This window comes from Paralichthys olivaceus, chromosome 12, assembly GCF_024713975.1.
Source record: "Paralichthys olivaceus isolate ysfri-2021 chromosome 12, ASM2471397v2, whole genome shotgun sequence".
Taxonomy (NCBI): Eukaryota; Metazoa; Chordata; class Actinopteri; order Pleuronectiformes; family Paralichthyidae; genus Paralichthys; species Paralichthys olivaceus.
In genome coordinates, this window is record NC_091104.1 from 20093156 (window position 1) to 20115823 (window position 22668).

A 22668-nucleotide genomic window follows, 5' to 3' on the forward strand; every position below is an offset into this window, starting at 1 on the left:
AAGTGAATCAACGCTTGCACCGAGTGTTTTGTTTACATCAGAGCTGGGGTTATGTCAGCTGTAAACATGGTGTGGGCCAACAGCTTCACATGGAGGGACCTATGGGAGGAACTCACATGCACTAACATACACGTGCACTAACATGAACACTGGCTACAAAAACAAAGAACAGCTGAGATCACAACACACAGAGGGAATGTGACTTATTGTCTGTTTACGACGCCATTTCTCCACTTTTTCTTCACACAGGAAACCGTTGTTGGCTTCCATATTATTCTTTAAATCTGTGCATGTAACCTTTAAATCTACTCTTTAAATCCACTTGGTCAAAATAAGGAACATATTTACAGCGATTGGCTTAATAATGAAAAGAGGCTGCATCTAAACCTGGTGAGCTGCTTGTGTTTTCCTGAACCCCCACAGTATCACCCTCACTCGTTCTTACACAATATGGGTGTCGCACATTTCCTGCAATGTCACGCTCACTGAAAGTGTCCATTCATCTGCACTGGAGCCTTGTTCCACATGTGGACAGCATACCATCTTCCAGCTGAAACTACTATATGATCAGACAGGAGCTGATGAGAGACACCAGTCCCCTGACACATACTGAGTCCTCGTTGAACCGTGGCCAAACAGGTATTTGTTGTACCACGGTCAAACTGCCATCCCTCTAACTCTCTTTCCTATTATCCAGACTGTGGACTCCAGCCAGGGGGAGGTTGCTCCTCTTAGTAGGGACACATGATCTTCCACTAAAAACATGATTTGATTTGATGATTCATAAACAGATTGTTATGTATCAGATGTCCTGACATGAGCCTGCACTGCCAGTCCTATCTTGCAGAAGCGACCTCTGGCCTATGTATCAACAGTAGCACTCAGGATTATGAAGGTGTATTTATTCCACATGGGAGGTTGGTTTAGTAAAAATTGCCTTTTTTTTTAACCTTTATTACTGAAAATGAACATAATATCTCCCTCTCTTTGTCGTTCTTGGTGCCTCTGTGCTTAAAAGACGCAGCCACCAGCGACTTTTGTCTTATTATTTGTATTGTTATTAAAAGGAATATTCATGAATAAATGCTGAATCAAGTATTTATAAATGTTGAATCTGTCATTTCTAACCATGACGTGAGCTTCCCCTAAAACCATGTTATAGTTTGCATGCTGCTATAATCCATGGAGCCAAAAAAAAAACTTTTTACTGCTCTCAGGAATTTTGCACTTTCCCTCAAATACCCCCCCCCCCCCCCGTTTTTTTTCTCTGACTTCAGTTTTTTTTGTTCTGCTATCCATCCATCGTTCCAGCACTTTCTCATTTTTCCATTCTCTTGTCCCTGCTGCTCGCCGTCTGTCTTTGTCATTCACTCCTCCACGGCCCCGTCTGACTTTCTCTGTGATATATGATCCTCAGGAGATGCTTGCAGCTCTGAGGGCCTCTACGTGCAGCATGTGTGTGCTTCCAGAGTGGGTCATTGTCAAAAGTATTAAAAGTTCATACAAATACCCAATGAAAGAACTACTGACCCAGTTTAATGAGGTAAAAAGTTCAAGTTCAAATTACATGAAAAGAAACTATTTACATCAACCCTAAACTGATATATAAGTGTATTCCATATTGTATGTACAAAGTATATTTCCTGTGAGGATGTGTTTCTATTATCACAACACTGTAATAAACCATGTGTCTGCTGCTTTGTGATTGGTTTGAAATATTATTTTCCTCAGTGCTGATGCAGTTCCACCATCTAGTGGCCATAAAGCTAATTTCAGCACAAATAAAAGAACAAAAAAGATCAACAAAATAAAAAGTGCTTTAATGTTTGTTGCATACATTTTTTTAAGTAAATACAAAAATACAGTAATCTAATTACATGGCTTACTCTGGTCTGCTTGTGTGTTTTTGTGTTAACAGCTAGTGTTAAAACACCACTCAAAGTACCAAGGATACTGCAATCACCTTAAACCCCCTTCAGCTTAAAAATGACAAACTTTAACTTAAAAACCTGAAACCCCTCACCTCACGCTCCCCTTCCAAGCATGTACGAAAACATACCGTGATCATGTAGTGTAAAATCACAAAAGAGAGCCAGCGTTTGGTTTTAGACTAATGAAAACAGCACTATAAATATTATATTCCATTTCTACTGATAGATCTTCCTAAATCCTACAAGCTGGACCTTTGAGATAACTAATGTCATCTTACAGCTGAAACCAGAGAAATGTGCAACATAAACTTTGTTTAGCCTCTTTAACTTGCATTGCAGTTTCTGAAATACCAACAAGTTCCCCTTCAAACCAAATGTCTGTTTGCAGTATTTTTGAAAGTCTCATTACAGGAATGGAATGTGTCATGTGAGTATTTGTAATATGCAAAACAATTCACACTATTTACATGTATTTGTTATTGCCTGTGAGTTGGATTGCAGATGTCTTTTCTTGGATCACCAAGAGTCACTGGAAAGTGCTACGAGATTAAACTGCATGACTCAACAAAAATGAGTCAGTGCTTGTTTCACCTATGATCACTGAGTTATTGGAGGCTTCTGGATCTCGTCTTCCTCCACCTGAGTGTCGGGGTTGTCACGCTTGCCGCTGCCAGACTCTCCTTCCAGCTGCTGCCCACCCCACCGCTGCTTAATGTGGGTGTTGAGCCGCTCCAGGATGTCGATGGAGTGGTTGATGAGCAGGGCGAGCCAGGCCAGGCCGAAGAAGATCCATGAGGCCATGAGGATGCTGTACCACTCCGGGTATTCTTTGTCTGGATTATTGTCTGGGAAAGAGAGCATCATTTATAACACTGCATTGAAATATGGTCTTAAAACACCCTAGATCAGAACAGTGGTTTATTCCTACCTGCTACAAAGTCTCCAAAGCCGATGGTGCTGAGGGTGATGAAGCAGTAGTAGATGGCCTGGGAGTAGGTCCAGCCCTCGTGCTGTTGGAACACGAGCATGGGCATGATGAAGAAGAGAGCTGCTCCAGACAGGAATGACACCAGGTGGACGAAGAAGCGGGTACATGTCTGCAACATTGTGGAAGGAAGCAGTGATGAAAGTTATTTTCGGTCCCTCAGTGTGTGAGACAAACATTTCTAGAGAGCTCATAAGCTGCTTTATGGAGGCCTCAGCAGGCAAGTGTAATTTCTTTTTCGAAACCTTTCTAGTTTTCAATTATTTCACAATAATCTATGACAATGTGAGACCTGCAAACCCAGTAGACATACATACTTGAAACACAAGATACAGCATCTAACATTACTGTTCATTAAATTTCAAGTGAAACGTCTTTGAAGGGTGTTAAAGTACTATATGAATAAAAAGTATAATAATAATGAAAACAATAGTGAATAATAGTGATAAATAAATAAAACTGTATAATTATTTCCTTTGGGTATGAATATATTTTAATTTAAGTAATACTTTCTAGCATGAGGTCAGGTGAGATAGTATAAACAGGTTGCTGTGGATGAATGGTATTTCCACCTAGTCTTGGGTGAACCACAGATAATTCACAGTAATATCACATAGCTTATTATACACATTGTACAGCATGTACTTTGTGTACTCTGTACCCAAACAATTGTTCTGTTCAAATCGAGCTGGTTGTGCATTTTACCCTCTAGTGGCTGAAATGAGAAACAAACACTAATAATCCAGAGTTTAAAACAAAATCACCGGCCTGTCAGGGCCTCCATGCTACTCAGATATTTGATGAAAAAAAAATCCTCTCACTCTTCGCCCAGTCTTCCCCTCCAGGAAGTCAGAGATGTTCCTCTCTATAACCAGCATGTACTTGCCCACCCTGTTGAGCACGACCATGTTGAGCGGGATTCCAAACAGTGCGAAGAACACACAGAAGATCTGTCCGGCCGTGGAGCTGGGACTCATGTTCCCATAACCTGCCAAACTGTAATCTGTTAGTGTCTCATGTCACTGAGGTGGAAGCAGAGGAACAAGTGAATACTGAAGAGGAGGGTGCATGGAGTACAGCCCTGTTAAAGGTCCACTGTGTAAGATCTAGGTGAAAGGGATCTATTGGCAGAATTGAAAATAATGCTAGTGAGGTTTCATTAGTCTGTTTCATCTAAACTGTACGATTTGTTGTTTTCTTCACCCTAGAATGGGCCGTTTATATTTCAATACTTTATATTTACAAGGGGAGCGGATCCTCTCTATGGAGGCAGCCATGTTTTTTACAGTGTACAAACATCTTTTGAGTTTTTATGACAACTGAATCTACCACAGGTTCTCTTCCATGTTTTGAAGGGGAGGGTGAGGTGCAACATGCAACTCCACCACTAGATGTCACTAAATCCTACACACTGAACCTTTTAGACTTATTAAACAGACGGCAAGTATTGAGTAAAACAGCATCTGAGTTTTTAAATTAAATTGCCTTTTCATCAATTCAAATATATAAATGCAATGTATCTATTTGCCTGGATGTTGATTCATGTCTTGGGATATCAGAATATATTTCATACCTTTTGAAGTATTTTATCATCTATGTACAAATTCTTTTATGGGACCAAATTTTCATTACAGTGTTTGGATTACATGACCAGTCCTGTTGGAAATCTGTCGTCTCACCTATAGTTGTGACCACAGTTGCAGCGAACACAGCTGAGCTGGTGAATTTCCAGAAACCGTCTGTAGTGTGGTTTCCTCTCAGACTCAGGCCGACCTTCGATGCATCTTGAACAACCTGAAAAGCAGAAAACAAGTAGCAAACAGCGTATGATACAAAATCGTTTCCTGGAGAATTATTTTGAAGCTTTTAAAACAAGTCAGTGGTTTCCAAGGAGACGACTGCATGGACTTGCAGTTGTGTGAATCAAAACAGGACAAGGTACGAAGGCAAAGCAGAATGAGCAACAGTGAAAGGGTGAGGAGGCTGATATTTGCATTGATGGAGATGCTACATAAACACAAATCAAGCTTTCAAACAAGACTCTTTGTTTCCAGAGTTATTCGACACCTTGTTTTTCTCAGTGTGGCCCAATAAATGAACACTTCTCTTCTGATGCGCTGCCCAGTTGGATGCATTAAGAATCAAACCAACAGTTGAAATGGTAGACACACAGTCATACAATAAATAAAAGAAGTGAAATCAAGAGGCAGCTCTGATTTGTTTGTTGTGTTTGCTTTTGATATTTAGTTTCTTCTTAATCATTTAAAACCAATGTCTCAGTAAATCCAATAGGTTATAACAAGTGTTACTGTGAAACGCTTCCCTCATATTTCATATTTGATTGTCTGTGGCTTAAGAAAAGTGCAACGCGGTTAAATCTGTGACTCGGTTTCCTGTGTTACTGTCCATGGAACCGTTTCCTGCCTCTGTGCCTCACCTGAGCCACGGCCTCCAGGCCTTCTTGGTTCAGACACGTGTACGTCGTGAGCAGCCTCTCTTTGCTCTGCAGTAAAAGGCCCATGTCCTTCTGCCCAAGGTCTCCCTCCAAATTCCAGAAAATCACCCCCCCGATCAGCACGTAGGTCAGGTACACCAGCCCGAGCAGGAGGATGGAGGGCAGCCGGACCAAACACACGTCCTTTAGTCTCATCATGGCTCTCATGGTGAACTTTGGACACCAGACTCAGACTCGAACTCAGTGTCTCAGCGAGGACTCTGTCTTTTGCCTCCTCCACTTCTTGTGTTTCAGGGCATCGCAGGCAAATGAAACTCCACCTGCGCTACTGTTTTAATCACTGCAGAGACATGCAAATCTGGTGGGAAGTAAGCAGAGGGAGAGACGCCAGCAGAGGTAAGGACCATGGGTGAGGTCGGTTTTTTGAGTTTCTGCAAATGAAGCATCATTCGAGAGCCTCAACTCTATTGACCAGATTCAGTTGTTTGTACGTTGTTTTTAGAGCGACTGCATGATTCTGAAAAACACAACTACTCTTTGTGAGTCCACAAACCAAAGAGTTTCGTTGTTATTGTCTGCAGTAAGATATTATTTCACTTTCAGTCACACTTCAGACAGTTGAGGTTAGTTTTATTGAACATACAGAAATAAATCCTTCCTTGTGGACTTCAGCTGCTGTTCAGAGATCAGACAAGCGTGCGCTCTAGAGATGAATGAGTTTGTTTAAGATAACCCTCAGTGCTCAATGCACTGTTGACCATCAGCAGGCACGCGCCCATGCACACACACACACACACACACACACACACACACACACACACACACACACACACACACACACACACACACACACACACTGGCACGGCGTTACATAAAAGCACAGCAGCAGAGTTGGATATAATACGTTAAACACACGTGAAAAAGAAAACATGGTAAATTTAAAGCAGTTATTACAATTTTAAATCTTATGGAAATTAATAATGTAATATTATTTAAAGAATCGAAAAACATGAGAAATATATTTAGATTTTCTTACTAGTACTTCAAGTATATTTTCAGAAAGATAAAAGTACATATCTTTCACTTTTGGTAAATTTATGAATAAAAATAATACTTGTCAAGTTTCTCATGCATTAAAGGTTCAGTGTGTAGAATTGTGTTACTATATCTAGTGTTGAAATTGCTTGTTGCAGCTGAACACCCCTCACCTCACCCTCTCCTTCCAAACATGAAAAAGAAGCTGTGGTAGCTTCAGTTGTCATAAAAACTCAAAAGGTGTTTAGTTTGTCCAGTCTGGACTAATGTAAAAAACATGGCGGCCTCCATAGAGAGGGTCCCCTCCATGTAAATATAAAGTATTTAAATATAAAGGGCCTTTTCTGTGATAAAGAAAACTACAATTCATATAATTTAGATGAAACGAACTAGTGAAAACATGAGGATTATTCTACATTAAATTTGTGCCAATAGATCCCTTTCACCTAAATCTTACACACTGGGCTTTCAAGTTTTATCCTAAATAAAACAGGTCTCTGATGACGGCTCATATCCATGACAACTGCCGTGTAAAAACAGAAGCGAACACACGCACACATATGTGCAGAATATCAGTGGTCATGATGAATAATAGGTTTTTGTAAAGCATTTTGAATAATTCTGAATTTTATTTGATTTTTTTGTTTTCGTCAGGGAGCAAACATGAAAAAACATCTCAGTTGTTTTTAATCACTGTGCCGACTAAACCTTAATGTACTGAATGTTTTCCCTGAAAACTGCACAATTCCCTGTTATTTATCTCTGTTTATTTATGTATCATAAATATATCCAGTTTATTTTAATTTCACATGTTAATTGAAAACAGTTTTCACAATTAGAAAAAATGAAAATCATGGTTTGCAGAATAATATATATATATTTTTTAATTTCTTTAAAGAAAGTAATTATTTCAGACGTATCATCTCAGAATCAGAACCCTTGTTTCTGACTGTGTTTTCCTCTTCAGATCATTCAGTCAATGTAAGTAAAGACCAACATTTATCAGTACAGTTTAGGTGAATTAATATGTCTTGGTCACATTGGGATGAAACGTCTTCAGGTTTCGTTTTGAGAAATAAATTCAGGTCCTGATCTTCTGTACTGACTCTGGTGTAACTGAGGTAGAACTGTCAAACAAAAACTTGTTATTTTGAGCCTAATGCATCATGTAATACATCCAAACAATCATTGTCAGGTGAAACATAAAGCAAAGTCGGTATACGAAGGAATAAATATGGAAACACAAATATACAACAGCTTTGCTAATATATAAAATAATGCTAAACCTATTTTCTTCTCACAATATGTACAGTAAACACAATCAAACAAAAAATGTTCTACTTAGTGAATATTAAAGTCTAGAGCACAGTCCATAGTTAGATCTTTGACGTGTCCTCTAGTTTACAGGAAGACACGTCCTCCTCCTCCTGTTGTTTCTTAAAGCCAGGGTGAGTCAGGACAACCACATGCTCCATCACTCTGGATCCCATGTTGAGGATGAGAGCGAGCCAAGCCAACGCAAAAATGATCCATATACCTGCAAGGCTCCGGTACAGAGAGATGTACTCCTTACCCGGGTCAGTCCCTGCAAGAGAAGACGTGTCAAGTTCTGAAAACTCATGGATTACAGAGTACACAGGACATCTGATGTGTAAAACTACAAAAAACTGATTGTGTCAAAGCTATAAGGCAGAAAAAACTGCATTTTGATCTGACAGTGATGACCTCTGGATCCTTCAGCATCATTAGTGCGTGTTTGCTTTCTCCACTCACCCACCACATAATCTCCAAAACCGATGGTGCTGAGTGTAATGAAGGTGAAATAGAAACCCTCGCCGAACGTCCAGCCCTCCACATAACTGAAGAGCAGGGGAGGGATGACCAGGAACAGCAGGCTGCCACTGATGAAGAAGAAACCCATTGCAAGAGCCTCTACTGTTTGCTGAGGGGGGGAACCAAAACTAAAACATGAGCATGAAACCAACGAGAGAAACAGGGGAAAACATGGATGTCAATAAGAATACTAAGGCTTTACTAAGTATTCTTAAACAAGTACTCTCTTACCTAAATGACAAGTTGCTCTGTCTGCAGAGAGCAAAGCATCATTGTATTTTATTCCATTTTATTATTTTTCACAGTTCGATCTATTTTGTTTGTATTATTTTTCTCCTTCAACTTATTTGTAAGGTTTTAAACAGATTGATCCTTTATATGTATTTGTCTCTTTTAATCTCTTTACCTCTTTCATTCTGCTTTTTCTTGTCTTTTATTTTTGCTTGAAAATTGTTTTCAACTGTGCTGTTGAGATTTGAAATGGTTGGCTGCAGCGATGTCAGTGGAAACCCATCGTTACCTTGTATGGAACAACTGATACCATCCCCCTCTTGAGTCGACCCAGGTGGATGGTCAGACACTTCCCCATCTGCTTGAGGAAGGCCAGATTCAGCGGGATGCCACAGAGCGCGTAAAACACGCAGAACACCTGACCTGACACGGTGCTGGGGGAGAGGTTACCATAGCCTGTGAAGTATACGATGATGATGATGATGATGATGATGATGATGATGATGATGATGACGATGATGATGATGATGTGTCTTTAGCAGCAGCACAACCACCCTCAAACGTGCGATGTTAAATTATGCTCACCTATAGTTGTGACTACGGTGCCTGCAAAAAAGAAAGAGCTGCTGAAATCCCAGTTACTGGGGTTTGTAGAGTTGCCAGAAGGATTCACTCCTTTTTCCCAGGCATCCAAAATCACCTGCACACAAACACATGTTACTTCTATCTTAGTGAGGACACTGATTGGCTTAATGTATTCCCTAGCCCCTCACCTTAACCATCACAACTAAATGTTTAACCCTTTTTCGAACCAAAACAAACTAATTCTAACCCAAGTCCCCAGAATAAAAACATTTGTGTCCCCACAACCCCCACAACATTAGTAATACCTGGACCACATACACACACACACTCACAAAAACACACACATATACACACACAAATATTGAAGGTCAAACTCAGCAGATTTTACATTTAAACATTTAACAAAGGAAGTACATTGATCATGACACACTTCTTATTGATCTATTAGGCCACATTACTGTCATATCATTTATTGCTATGTACTTAATCATTAAATTGATCTTTCAATTTCTCAGTATTTGATGAGCCATTTCCATCACAGTGTTTACTCAGTGATTTAAATCACATTTGCATAAATACACACATGTAACATTAGGGGCCTTTTACAAACCATCTGCACTTTTGTTACATTATAAATGGTTCTTATCAAACATGGAGGAGGAAACTGGGGTTAAACCTGAACAAACTTCTCCAGGGCCGGTCCGTCCAGACACGTGTAATTGGCCAAGAAGTGCAGCTTCTCCAGTTGGAAGTAGTTGCGGTTGTTGCTCTCAGCCTCTCGCTCCAGAATCTGGAAGATCGTGGCCCCGACCAGCAGGTAGGTGAGGTGGGCCAGGGCCAAAAGCCCCGTCCAGCTCACTTTGACGCGGGCAAACTGGAACCTCGCCATCAACCTCCGAAACCCCACCAGCACCAGAGGATGCTGAGGTTCACGCTCAGAGAAGAAAAAGCACTGGAGACGGAGCCATTCTTGTCCAAACCAAAGAAACAGGAAAACGTCAAAGATGTTCACAAAACATAAACAGGAGGCAGCTTCAACAGTGTCGGTGAAATCACAGCAGCATCAAGAAAAGCTGGATGTTTGGTAAAGCTGTATGTTGGGGTGACAGCTGTAACGTGGAAGGTAGAAAATCTCCCCACAACGCTCCCACTCTGATTGGTCAGACCGCCACAGATGTCGGCCATTGATTTATGGGTTGCTTGGGTAACAATCAAGCTCCTCTCCACCATTAGGGTGACATCTGGACACACACAAACACACACTTTCAACTGTTTGCACTAATAAGGAAGCGGTGGCAGCATCTCGTCAGCAGAACAAAAGTTAATGTTTTACCTGCACTGCTGCTGGTCGACTGAGCGCTAATGCTGAATGTGGAAACCTGAGGAAAATGCAGTTCAGCCACAAATGACAAGGTTTCTGATGCACTGCCGTCTAGATAAATAATAATTAAGTGATTGAATAATGATTGGTGCCACAATCTGAGACATCGAGAGGGGGATACGTTTAATTCAATCAAGTACGGACACTTAAAAGTCTAAAAACTCGATCTCTCTCACCAAAAGGACGTCTGCTCGAACGATCATCGGACGTTTTTCACCACAGCGAGGAGCCGGGCATATTTATGGTCAGGTGGAGAGGAAGGAGAGGACATTATGGAGAGGTGTGGAGAGCACTACTTGATCGTGGGCCATAAACCAGAGAGCTGCAGAAGCCTCAGGATAAAAACCTAATGGAGTTCTAAGGTTTCAAGATAGCGTGTTAAAAATGGTCTGAAAGGAGAAAGCATATTAAAGAACATTGTAGCGCTGGGACCATAATGGTTACACATTATACTGCTATACTACGACATACTGTGATATGTAATTTGTGTTGAGGATCATTAGACAAAAAGTTGATATTTGAAGGTTTTATCTGCAATAAACAGCGGTGGAGGAAGTACTAATATTTCTCAGGTAAAAGTACAAATAAATAGACTAGAATTTACTCAAATAAAAGTTGAAATACCACATTCACTTTTCTACTTGAGTACTTAAGTATTTAAGTAATTGGTTTTAAATATTCTTAAAGTAATCAAAGTAAAACTTGCTGAGATGTAACCTTCTGCCTCGTGCAACAGTCTACATGATTACTGTGTCCACTGTATATTTACTTGACTTGTTTAATATTAACGCCGCAGATGATGCTGCTGAAAACAAATTCTATAATAGAAATATACAATATAATATACTTATAATTATTTTAATAGAATTGTCTTATAATATTCAATACTATTCTTTAATTCATATAAATTGTCTATTAATTAATGCCTGAGTTTCAGCCTCTTCTGAATCCATCTCTGGTGTTTCTTCTTCACCAGTGATGTTGCTCTAGGAGGCGGAGTCTAAGGATATCAATTCACCTCTTGTTATTAATTTCTTCTAAAAATATAAAACATGTAAGGCCATTCATTTGTAAAAATGTAGTGCAGTAGAAAGTACAGATTTCTGAAAATTGATGTAGTGGTCCCTGGAAAACATTTAATACAGATACATGATGTGTACAAAATGTACTTTAAATGTACTTTGTTACATCCCACCACTGACAATCACTGACTGATCCTCAAACAGGAGCAGTGTCCATAATAAATGGATGAACTCTCAGTTGCTTATCTACACAGTCAGCAGTTACAAAAGCAACATTATTGTTGAAAGTGAGTCCAATATTCACTCTTTTTAAACTCCTTAAAGCTGTATCCTGCTCTTGTAACACTTCGCCAGAGAGTCACTAACTGTCTGTCTGCTGAATGCTGCTGAGCAGGAAGTGTACGAGGGTTTTTTAGAGAGTGAACCAAAACAGGAGGCAGAAAAAGCATATTGAATTCACATTGTTGTTTAGTAAAAATATTGTATACTGATCCAAGTGTTCTCTCTCAGGTTACTGGCTCTCTGTGTTCAGATACTGCTGTTTAGGCTGATGAACAAAGTCACTGACAGAAATAAATGCGACGCGCTGAAACAAATAATTACAACTTCTCTGCAGAAGACACTTTGTACAAGGCAATTCTGGCTGAATGCAAATTGTGCAGCTGCTGGTCATCTGTAAAACAAATCAACTCAAAGTCATGCAAACAGGTTGCTCCTTCATTTACAGGTCTTCTCTGTCGGGTGGCAGGAGGACTGGATGGGCAGATTTAGATAAATAAAAATCCTACAGTCACAGAACACTGGGATAAAACTTATCTGCTGCCTGATGGATAGAAAAGGATTATCATGTAGTCAAGTGTTGGTACGTGTAATACCAATATTCATACTCGAAATACCCATACTCCAACTTAATGTCATTTAGTTTCACTGACATTATTTACACTAAAATACAAAAAGGAAAAATGAATTGGTGAGAATCCAGAAATAATCATTCACTCCGTTGCTCAATCATTAATTCTAAATGCAAAGAAATGCTCAAAACCCAATTTGAATTTCAAATATTGCATCTTGAGCAAGACCTGTACAGTCCTCTTTAGGGTGTTTTCCCCGCATCTGCCCAGTGCATGCTGGGTAGGCTCCACCTCCCTCCGTCCTTGAATACTAGTGATCATGAGTGAATATTTATATAATATAAAATTCAAGAGTTTGCTTGTTCGTTTAAATTACCTGCAAGTACCAGTGTAATAATCATTTTGACTTAATCGTCCTAAAACTGTTAAAGCCTGAAGTTTGAGGAATAACTGGAGGAAGTCAATTTCCTTGATTCGTTTTTCTGTTGAATTTCATTGGAAAATACACTAACATGCGACAACTGTAAAGCAAAGAGCTATGAGAGAAATGTATCAGTATAATAAAAACATGTAGAGTTAAAGTCACCTGGCAACAGATTCCTGCTGAGCACAGATTGGACACACAAGATGGAATGACGGACCAATCAGCTGATATGCAATAAAAAAAAAAAAAGTAGTGAGTATTGATGAACAGTAAAACACATTTTATCGTCTCACAATTCTTTTGGTTCTTTGTCATTTTGCAGCTTTATTTATTTATTTTCAAATTTAGGAAACAACTCTTTTACAATAAAATCTGAATAAACATTTAAACTACTGTACATATATTAAATACAACTATTTACATTTAGATAACAAGCGTGACCTTTCCTGTGAAATGGAACCAGACATAAATATTCTTCATGTCGTCCATTTGAAACGTTATGATTCATTACATCCTTAAACACATACTGGAGCCAGATGGTTTCCTATTGTCTGCTCGGCCCTCGGATATCTTGAGACAACATTTGTTCAGCTCAAATGGCCGATGCAGGCTGTGATTTATGTCGCTGTCCATTACATCAACCGCATCATCGTCGGGAGGTGGTCAACGCGAGCGCGCACGTGTGTGTGTGTTTGTGTGCATGTGAGGATGAGGCAGGACGTGTGGTGTGTGTTTGAGTCTTCACTGTCCATCTATACTCAAGGAAGTGTAACGCACACATTTCCAGGATCATTTTATCACCTGACAGATGTGGTGGTTGCACAAGCAGACAACTGACGATAACTTCAGGTGTTCAGAGCTTCACATCACAGCTGAGGGAGGCCTGAGAGAAATGAAAACACAGGACTGATTGATTGAAAGGCAAATATGAAAAGAGAGTGTACTTCATCTCAAAAACTCTAAGAACCTCCAGAATCAACTACAATAACAACCTCCACTCTGAACTTGTGTTGTGTTGCTTTGTGCCAGGTTCCCTACACTTCCCATGCACTGGTGACCTAAAACCTGTTTTGATAGGAGGAATAGCACCACACAGGATTTACCAAACAACCAAGGAGAGGGGCTCAGTAGTGCCAGATATAAAGAGGCATGAAATGAGTCCTCCTTGCTTGGAGAAAAAGAAAAGAAAAGACAAGCCAGATTTCAGTGGGCAAATGCAAATCTCTAGCCTGATTGTTTTCCTGCCCGATGTCTCTGCTGATTCCTCTCTCCTCAGACCTCAGTCTTTCTAGATATCTAGTGGCAAACCACAAGATCACTAAGTCCACTTTACGTGTGTGCCAAAGTAAGCAGCTACACACGGATCAGAGGGGAGAGGAAGAGAACGAGTGTGTGAGAGCTCTTCATGTGAAAAACACTGAGTTATAAATATATGTATAAAAGACATTCTCTACTTGGGACCATAAAAAGCAAATGAGAAACTGAAATAACTTTCAACTTATTAAGTTTTATATCTTCTAATGTCTAAGATATCGAATATATACAAATTAAATGCAAGTCTCAGAAGCTCAAAACAAGACATTTCAGCGAATATAAACCTTGTTGTTAGATGACATGGCAGCATACCACTAGAGGGCAGTGTTGATTGCAAAATGAATATGCGTAAAGGTGTGTAATTTTTCTTGCTTTCTGTGTGTGTGTGTGTGTGTGTGTGTGTATGTGTGTACCTGCTCTTTTGAGCACGTTTTGTCTGGCTCTGACAAAGGCCAGGATGTCAGCGTCAGTCTGCTCATCTCCAGTCAGCGGAATAGTGGATGATGATGATGATGATGATGATGTGACCTCGGTGGTAGAAAGGGCCCTGAAATGTAAATATGTTTAACGTAGGATATTATCAGCTTTAACCAATTCTTCACAATTTTAAATAATTAAGTTTACATAGTCTAATTCACAGCAAAAATCATCGACAAGGTTTTGTGTGTGTGTGTGTGTGTGTTGGAGGAATCCTTTTGAGCCCCACTCCAATAAAACGTTTAAACTGTTCTAATTCCATGAGCTTAAAGTTAAAATTTAAAAACCTTAACAAGTGTCCTGCGTATTATCCCATGACAGAGCCTCTGTATGAAACAATAGTATCTCTGTGCTCCTGGCGCTCGGTGGAGATGAACAAAAGCACATATGAAACGCACTGGATGTTTAACTGCGCTTGTAAAAAGGTGGTTTGAGCAGCAGCACTCGACTGAGACTTTACGCCTTTGATTTGCTAATAGAGTTTTTGGAGACATTACTTCACAGAGGAATAAAAATTTATGGCCACAGTCATAAGTGGAGAGAAAACACAGTGTGGCTGTAAAATCTACAGGTCCAGGCCGTATGTAAGGATTTAACAACTACTGCAAACACATAGATATGCTTCTGTAGTGTTTCATTTTGGGCAAACACTTTAAAAATGTACACACGTCGATAAACATACACAGATATTTAATTTGATTTAATTCATGTCCTGTTAAACCATATTGTGAGGATAAGAAATGATAAAGGTCATTTTCACAGAGGCCCCATTTCATGTGAGCTGATTTCAGTGAAATTATTTTCCTTAGTTGAATGTTAAGGGATATAATGTCATGGATACAATATATATATATATATGTATATTATAAAGCCACTCATTCATTTCCAGTACGTCTACATGACATGTACCTCCACTCAGATGAAGGAGTAGATTCCGTCACTCTCCTGTCCCATCTGGACGCATCATGCCAGGCTGGGACAGCTTTTAATGGAGGTACACTTTTAGGGCTGAAGCTCCTGAAATTAAAAAAACAATTGTTTGAATAACAGGACAAGTATCCGTCGGGAAACAAAAAGGAGATTTAGGTAGGCTGGGCCGACCTGTGATCTTGAACAGAAGAAGTGGAGCTGTCTGGATTTTGGTCTCGGCCTGCTGGGTAGTCTCTCACAGTACTGCTCAGACCAGGTGCACTGTTTGAGTTAAGAATGCAGTTTATGTAAAGACGTTATCTCTCAATCCCATGGATCTGTTTCTTGATTTGTAGGTGCAGCATAATGTCCACATAAAACCCATACGTTGGGTTAGGGTTAGGGTTAGGGATCAGTGGAGTGCATAGCTTAGCCAAGGCCCAAAAGTCCCCTTTATAAAACCATTATTAAATTCACTAGATCTGAACTAAATTACATACGCACATAAATATCAGTCCACTAAACGTGCCCATCTCATTTCATCAAGATCCATGAATCACTCTCTGAGAAATAAATGAAAATGTTCAACATGCCCTATCTCACAATAATGAAGAAAGGGAAACCAAGTCATGGATCTGCCCCCTGTCCTGGGTTTAATGGGTTCTTCAGTGGGTCATGCGCTTCCATCAAATTTTTTATGGAAATTCTTTCAGTACTTTTTGCTTAATCCTGCACAAAGAGAAACAAACAAACACAAACAAAACATAACCTCCTTGGCTGAGGTAATAATGAAAACGTTTAAGCCAAGTTCATTCACGTTTTTATAAACCTTTTATGAGACGATGATGTTCTCGGACTCTGCAGCTGTAGCGACAGTGTTTTCTACAGATCTGATGCAGCCAACCTGATGAAAAGCCTCCTGCACGAACAATCTACTGTCACGACTATCCCACTTTACAGTACAATCATCTACAAAAACAGATTATAACTAACATTAATGCTGACAGAGACAAGTAAAACTATTCTTTGAGGCTTGCAGACACCCCGATGTATCTAAGTACTGAAGTCTGCTCACAACCTGGACAAATATTCTGCTCTTTATGAATCTATGTCATTAAAGCCATTTGTCACCGCAGGTTTGTGGCAGACATGAGATTGTCAAAATCAACCTGTACCACTGCTAAATGCTAAATTCGAGAGTGAATTAACATCATCAAGATTAGTGAAACAAAATAACTGTTCCATGGAAACAGGCAGTGAGGAGCTGCAGGGTGTTGGCCATTAATCAAGAGGCATTCAAGCACAGATGGTGAAAGGGTAAAAATAACAGTAATGAATTAAGCAGAAATGAGTCATTGAGGGGAAGGTGTTTCTAGCTGTATGTAACCAGTTGGCTCGGCTCAGTCGAGGCTCTGAATGAATTCTTAATGACATCCATTTTGACTACTCCTAAAATTAAGTGCTCGGTTTAATAGGTGTGTGTTTACATCTGCTGCAGCGATGGAGGGATGGACACAGCACAGTCAGTCACCTCTTACATCAATCACAGTAACAGTCCCTCACCCGAATCCAGGAGTGCCGGGTGAAGATGGCTGCAAGGTTCCTCCTGGTGACTCTGTGCGATGACATCTGGCTGCAGGCCCTGAATCAGATTCCTAGTCACAATTGTTAAAGAAGTAAAAAAAACAAAAAATCTTCATTGACAATTCCATGTTTATGACAGTGGGACACAATGAGGACATATGCAACTGCTAGACAGAACAGATAGCCTTGTGTGTTTTGCGTCCTCCAGCTCCATCATACCTCTTACTCAAACTTTAATTCGTTGCACATGTGCTGTTTGCCAAAAACAGAACAATAAATACTCAAACCTGTTGCGAATGTACTGGCAAGGAAAACGGCCTGCTTCCTGCTTGGAAGATCCAAACTGCACATGTAAGAGGTGTCTGTCAGACTTCCTCTTTGTCACTCAGTTATAAATTCCCAGGCCGTGCTCAGATGTGAGTGAGATATTGTTCTCCATATATAAGATCAAACCCGTGGAGAAGAAGCCAGCAGTGTCTGTTGGTCAGATGTTGCTGCTTAACATCGCCTCTGTGGTTGGTTTTCCTAAAATGTGCACAACAGCCATCAAGGCCAAGCTGAATGTGTGAGTGTGAATCAGAGACCTTCTTCTTCTCAGTCAGTGCTGTTCATAATTTATGAATTTTATACACATATCTTTCTCTCCAAGTTTTTCCAAACATTGTCTTTCACCGTTTTTGTAGAAGTCTCCTCAGTATTTGATTACAAACACAAAAGTGTTATTTAGTACTGAAATAAACTCTGACTCACTTATTATTCCCCCACAGTGTTGCTGTGAAACCTCAACAACATGTTGGTCTTGTTAAGACTCTGACAGCTGAGACTGTGTATTGATGCAGTTGCTGTGTTCCCTCTGAGCTGATCTCCAGGCCCTTGTCACATGGAAATCTTTGTTCCTGTGTGTTTGCCTCCTACTTATCTTCCCACCAGGACCCATTCAGCGTGATGTTGAACGGAGGATACAAGAGTCACAATGGTGCCATAAAAGCTAAGATGCTGCAGACACATGTGTATCACCTTCCATCCGAGGTGGGGAACCTCTGGCATCTCGCCGCCCACGTGACAATTCGTGAACTAATTCATAAACCCCCAATAATTCTGCAGCAACTATTTTTTTCTCTGATAAAACAAAAAAGAAAAACAGATCCTTCAGTGTAATTTTCAAGCTGTTCAACAAACATCATGGGGATCGCCAAGAAAAGTAAAGGCAAAATGTCACACTACCCAAGAGAAATGGAAAAATAATTATGTTTTTGTTGCAGCAAAAGACAAGCCAGTGTTCCTGGCTGGGACACAGTTATGAAAGAAGTGAAATGTCGAGCGTCATTACAGCTGTAAGCATGCAGTTAGCCTGGATGAGTTTCGAGGACAAACGCACTTGGATATAGTTACTTGCTCTTCAGAGGAGTTTGATGCCCAACAAGCAGCTATTACAGAGACCGCACTCTGACAGAAACAATGTTACTCAGGTAAGTTCTGTGGAGAGCGAGGTCACGCATAATTTTACTTTGTTTGCTGTGTACCAAACAAAGTCACGCATTCTGTGCAAACACTGTATTTTCCTACTCCGCGGGAACAAAAGTCTGATGTGTCACCTGAATATGTGATGAGTTCGCAAAATTCCTTCAGGCGTTGGGTGAGAAGAATTAGCACATGAAAAGTAAACAAAACAAACTGAACATATTTGTTAAGTGGTTTGATGTGGGACCAGCTGATGTGCCTGACAACCTACAGCGTGAAGTCATTTAGCTGGAAAGCAAAAACAAGCTCAGTACAACAAGTGCTCTCTCAGGTTCTATAAACTGGACGTAAAGTCATTGGGTTCACTGGTCCAGGGCAAAGATAAGTCATAGTGCACCCAATTGTGTCTTCTATCGACCTGTACTTGATCTAATACTGAACCTGCTACTTTCCAAAACATTCCATCTTCTTCATGTGTGGCATTATTGCCTGTAAATAGGCCCCTGTATGGACATCAGCATGGGGCATTTATTCTTTTAAATTGGAAATCACCTGGCATGCCATCATTTAGACGCTGAATTAGAGATTCTCTGATGTGTTTGGGTTTAGACAGAATCAGATATTCACTTCAGGGTAAATCCAATATTTTCTCCCCCTACAAAGCCTTTCTGGCAAAGATTGATTTTTAACCTTTGTGTTGTTAGCAAATTATGATTAAATGATATTCCATTATGTAAATGATTACACTTTTTACCTATGTGTGTAAGGGTGCTCCATCACACTTCCAGCTTGTGCCTCTGAGGGTACTGAGTGTGTTGTATAACTGACCTGCTATGTGATGATGTATAGAACTGGACAGTGCCTGTTTGTTTAATTATAGTCAAGACTCAAGACTGACTGAGCCAAATCTGGGAAACCAAGTGATAATGCCATCACCACCATCAGTACCATCTGACATCAGACACCTCGACAGTGTGATATATGTTCAGTAATTCTGTCCCATGAAGGATATAGGTTATACAAATGTAAATGGTCCTTGATAGGAAAAAGGTTCCTCACAGTAACTTACACATGCTAACATGTCCATGGAGGCCACTATTTAGAAATCATACATAGAATGAAGAGACAAGGCATCCTGTCTAATGTTAGAAAAATATTTTGGACACGCTAGTATCACAGATGCTTTATGTTGAGTTGTTATATGATAGACAGAGGAAGGTAAAGCCAGTCACCTGCACACTGGAAGCCTCCTGGCTCCACCACTTATGAAAGTCCTTCTGCAGCTTGACCTTTGCCCTCTCCAGCAACAGCTGCAGGTGCTCAATCTCTGTCCTCAGTGCTTTCAGACGGCCGATGATACTCTTGTACCTGACAGGCGATATTAACAGCACCAATTCATCTTTTGCTCATATAATGCATCTTCTGCTGTGTTTCAACAATAAAAGCAGAGTCTTGGACGAAAACATATAGCTATACATTAAAATGCACTTTTACACTTACGCCTTTTTTTCTTGCTCAATCTGTTTGCAAAGGTTTTCTTCCACTGAGTCCACCTCCTCTGCAGCCTCTGTGTAATTCCCCATTACACCTACAGTAGAGTTGGACAAGTGGAGAGCATGGGTTCTAACACAGATACAAATGTGGAGATACTGTAGATAAAATCAAATAACAAGGCATCATGTCCTTGGCCTGTGTTGTGCAGATGTGAGAACAATGACAGTGCTTTGAATATTGGCTCTGGATAATAAAAGCCAGGCTGCTGTGATGTGTTCTCTGATGCGGGACTCAAAATAACAAGAAAAGCCTTTTGGAGCCTGAAATAGAGGAAGATGTTTGTATGTTTAACAACCAGATTTCCTCATCAAAGCATTTATGTCACTGATCAAAACAGTCAGAAAAGAGTAAATGAAGGAGTCTTAAAGTTGTGCCGCCCAGTCTTTGGTCACCAAGCTTTCAGTCACTGAAGCCTTCTGCAAAGACTTTGAAGTGGGTGCTGCTTCACAAGACTTAAGAGCGACCACAACGTGTTCACAGTGTTTATAGAGCCATTCTAAAAATGACCTCAATATCAAAAGATGATAAAGAGTTTCCACTTGTGACAGCATTCATCATTTCATTTGATGTCGATGATGTGGAGCCAATTCTCTGAATGAGGTACAGTTTGAACGTGGACTCTCAGCTACTCTTATTGTTTGGCTGTTGGTGTGTGTAGATGGAGCTGGTTATCATGCTGCGTCTTTGCTGTGTGAATATTCATCGTCAGCTTGATCTCACCAAAAGCTGCCCTCTGCCTCCTCCGCATCTCTAACTGCTTCTTCAACTCATCTGAAAAAGAGAGTGATGAAAAAATAAATAAAATGTCTTAATATTTTATTTTATATATATATTAAAAAAATACGAATATGTTCATATTTGTGCAATGAAAAAGTTTTTAGATAATATACCTTCCCCAGTAAAGTGCAATCTGCTAATCGTAAATATGTTTTATCATAATACAAAACGTTAAAATCTTGACATTAATCCCTTAGATTTATTTTTTTACTGTGACCTAAATACATCCTGAGTGGAACATTTGTGTAAAAAAGTACTTGTTGGTGTTCTACATTCCTGTAAAATATGTATAGAATATCTAGTAACCTTTTGGCTGATATAGAGTATATAATGATACAGACATGTTACAGTCCTCAAAAAAGACTCTAGTGAGCAGGAAGCAACCTGATGGAGGCCTCTCTTGTGTCTGTAATTCTGGATTAACAAATATAAGTCATTTGCGTTCGTTATCCAGTTTTATCTGTCATCATTTGAATTTCTATGATTGAAAATCAAGATATTGAGCTTCTGCTTCAGTGACAAACTGTAACGTTGATGGATTAAAACATATTGTATAAGATTTGGTTGGGGCCTTTCTATCTACACCAGATCAGGATACATTACCTACATCAAACAAAGGGAGATAATCTCTCATTCAGATCAAAGAAAATGGTTGCAGTCAAATGATGAGGTAAATGAAAGACCAGGATAATTATGAGGCAGACTACATGATATAAGTGACATTAAATGACAGCGTTTTTTCTGTGGTGAGCTCACATTACAACCCCCAGGTCTTACATACATGTACATCTATTTCTGTTATACGATCCTGTTGCCAATCTAAAAGCTGAGGTTCAGAAATGAGAAAGCCAGATGAAGTATCACTTTGCAGAAAATGGTGTGTGTGGAGAAACCTCTTCATGCAACACCTCACATGGTGCCATAAAACAGTGAGATTAAAGCTTTTGCTTTGTCAGAGAAGGTGAAGACACTGAATGTTAATAAGACTGTCCTGCTGAAATAACTGATTATCGAGAAATGTGACTTCAGGCTCAGTTTAACATCAACTCTCAGACTTGCAATTTGCCCATGCAACACACAGGCCAGCTCATTTTTTTGCAAACATTCTTCTTTAAAAGTAGGCTATTATTTGAGGTTAGAGACGACAGAGGAGACGTGAATGGATGATCTGAAACGTAATAAATGACACACAGTGACATATTGGGCCCACGACGGCAGTGTTTTTCCTAATTCGATGGGATATGAACCAGGGTTCGAAAACCCCTCACAAGTACATGTGTTTTCATACAAAGTCAGTTGGTTGGGAAGCTGGAAATGTAAATGAACTGAGACGCCCTGTGGCTTTACATTGTGGTCAGGTGGGCAGGCCAAGTCTTCTCCAACAGAAACAACACACACATACAATCTACAGTCACCAAACAATGTAAAGTCTCTGTTGTTCAGAAGGATTAAGGATCATTTAGAGCATCAGTATGCCATGTTGACATGGTAACAAAATGTAGGGAGCATGTAAGAGCAACATGACGAGCACATGGGGCCAGTGTTACCCATGTGGCACACATAAGTCACATCCTGTAGGCAAAGCACTTACACATATATGACGACTCGTGCGGTGCCCTTTCTAAACCTGCATGTTTGGGCTGTTTGCTCGGCCTGAGGTTTTGCTGGTTGCAGCTTTCTTTCTGAAACAGTTAAAGTGACCCACAGTAATTGAGCCACAGCAAGTAATGACCGCCTGCAGGAGTCAGTTCGCAGAACCCTGAAGCCACTGCTGCAGCTGCAGAAAGAGCTGTCCACCTGTATATTCAAAGTTCAGTGAAGGTCGACTCAGTTCCCAGCAGTGTTGTGCATGATCGTAA

General features: G+C 40.0%; 3 protein-coding genes across 4 annotated transcripts in view; all 3 read right to left on the reverse strand.

The window, feature by feature from the left end:
- Positions 1–1823: 1823 nt before the first annotated feature.
- Positions 1824–5632, reverse strand: kcnk17 (potassium channel, subfamily K, member 17). The gene is made up of 5 exons (XM_020084878.2): positions 5354–5632; positions 4596–4710; positions 3738–3904; positions 2860–3028; positions 1824–2776 (listed from the first exon to the last, which is right to left on the reverse strand). The coding sequence occupies exons 1-5, from the start codon at positions 5576–5578 to the stop codon at positions 2529–2531; spliced, it is 924 nt and encodes a 307-aa protein (XP_019940437.2). The 5' UTR covers positions 5579–5632; the 3' UTR covers positions 1824–2528.
- Positions 5633–6564: 932 nt separating this feature from the next.
- Positions 6565–9944, reverse strand: LOC109628023 (potassium channel subfamily K member 16-like). Its single transcript, XM_020084877.2, has 5 exons — positions 9732–9944; positions 9056–9170; positions 8760–8926; positions 8180–8348; positions 6565–7991 (listed from the first exon to the last, which is right to left on the reverse strand). The coding sequence occupies exons 1-5, from the start codon at positions 9942–9944 to the stop codon at positions 7783–7785; spliced, it is 873 nt and encodes a 290-aa protein (XP_019940436.1). The 3' UTR covers positions 6565–7782.
- A 3019-nt stretch (positions 9945–12963) lies between these two features.
- kif6 (kinesin family member 6) overlaps positions 12964–22668 on the reverse strand; it is a 54147-nt gene continuing 44442 nt past the window's right edge. The window contains exons 16-23 of one of the 2 annotated variants that reach the window (XM_069536057.1): positions 20753–20803; positions 19979–20066; positions 19711–19846; positions 16997–17088; positions 15626–15715; positions 15434–15532; positions 14461–14594; positions 12964–13616 (exon numbers count right to left, since the gene is read on the reverse strand). In XM_069536057.1, coding sequence (XP_069392158.1) covers positions 13600–13616; positions 14461–14594; positions 15434–15532; positions 15626–15715; positions 16997–17088; positions 19711–19846; positions 19979–20066; positions 20753–20803 — 707 coding nt within the window. In that variant the 3' untranslated portion in view covers positions 12964–13599. Of the gene's footprint in view, positions 13617–14460; positions 14595–15433; positions 15542–15625; positions 15716–16996; positions 17089–19710; positions 19847–19978; positions 20067–20752; positions 20804–22668 lie in introns of both variants that reach the window. The other variant, XM_069536056.1, reaches the window with a different exon arrangement.

Excerpts from the sequence above, each read along its gene's own strand:
- kcnk17 (XM_020084878.2), bottom strand. The coding sequence starts at position 5,578 with ATGAGAGCCATGATGAGACTAAAGGACGTGTGTTTGGTCCGGCTGCCC. Across the intron at positions 4,711-5,353 it reads GCCTGGAGGCCGTGGCTCAG|GTTGTTCAAGATGCATCGAA; the intron begins GTGAGGCACAGA and ends TCTGCTTTTCAG. Across the intron at positions 2,777-2,859 it reads CTTTGGAGACTTTGTAGCAG|ACAATAATCCAGACAAAGAA; the intron begins GTAGGAATAAAC and ends TCTCTTTCCCAG.
- LOC109628023 (XM_020084877.2), bottom strand. The coding sequence starts at position 9,944 with ATGGCGAGGTTCCAGTTTGCCCGCGTCAAAGTGAGCTGGACGGGGCTT. Across the intron at positions 9,171-9,731 it reads CCCTGGAGAAGTTTGTTCAG|GTGATTTTGGATGCCTGGGA; the intron begins GTTTAACCCCAG and ends GTTTGTGTGCAG. Across the intron at positions 8,349-8,759 it reads TATCAGTTGTTCCATACAAG|CAAACAGTAGAGGCTCTTGC; the intron begins GTAACGATGGGT and ends TCCCCCCCTCAG.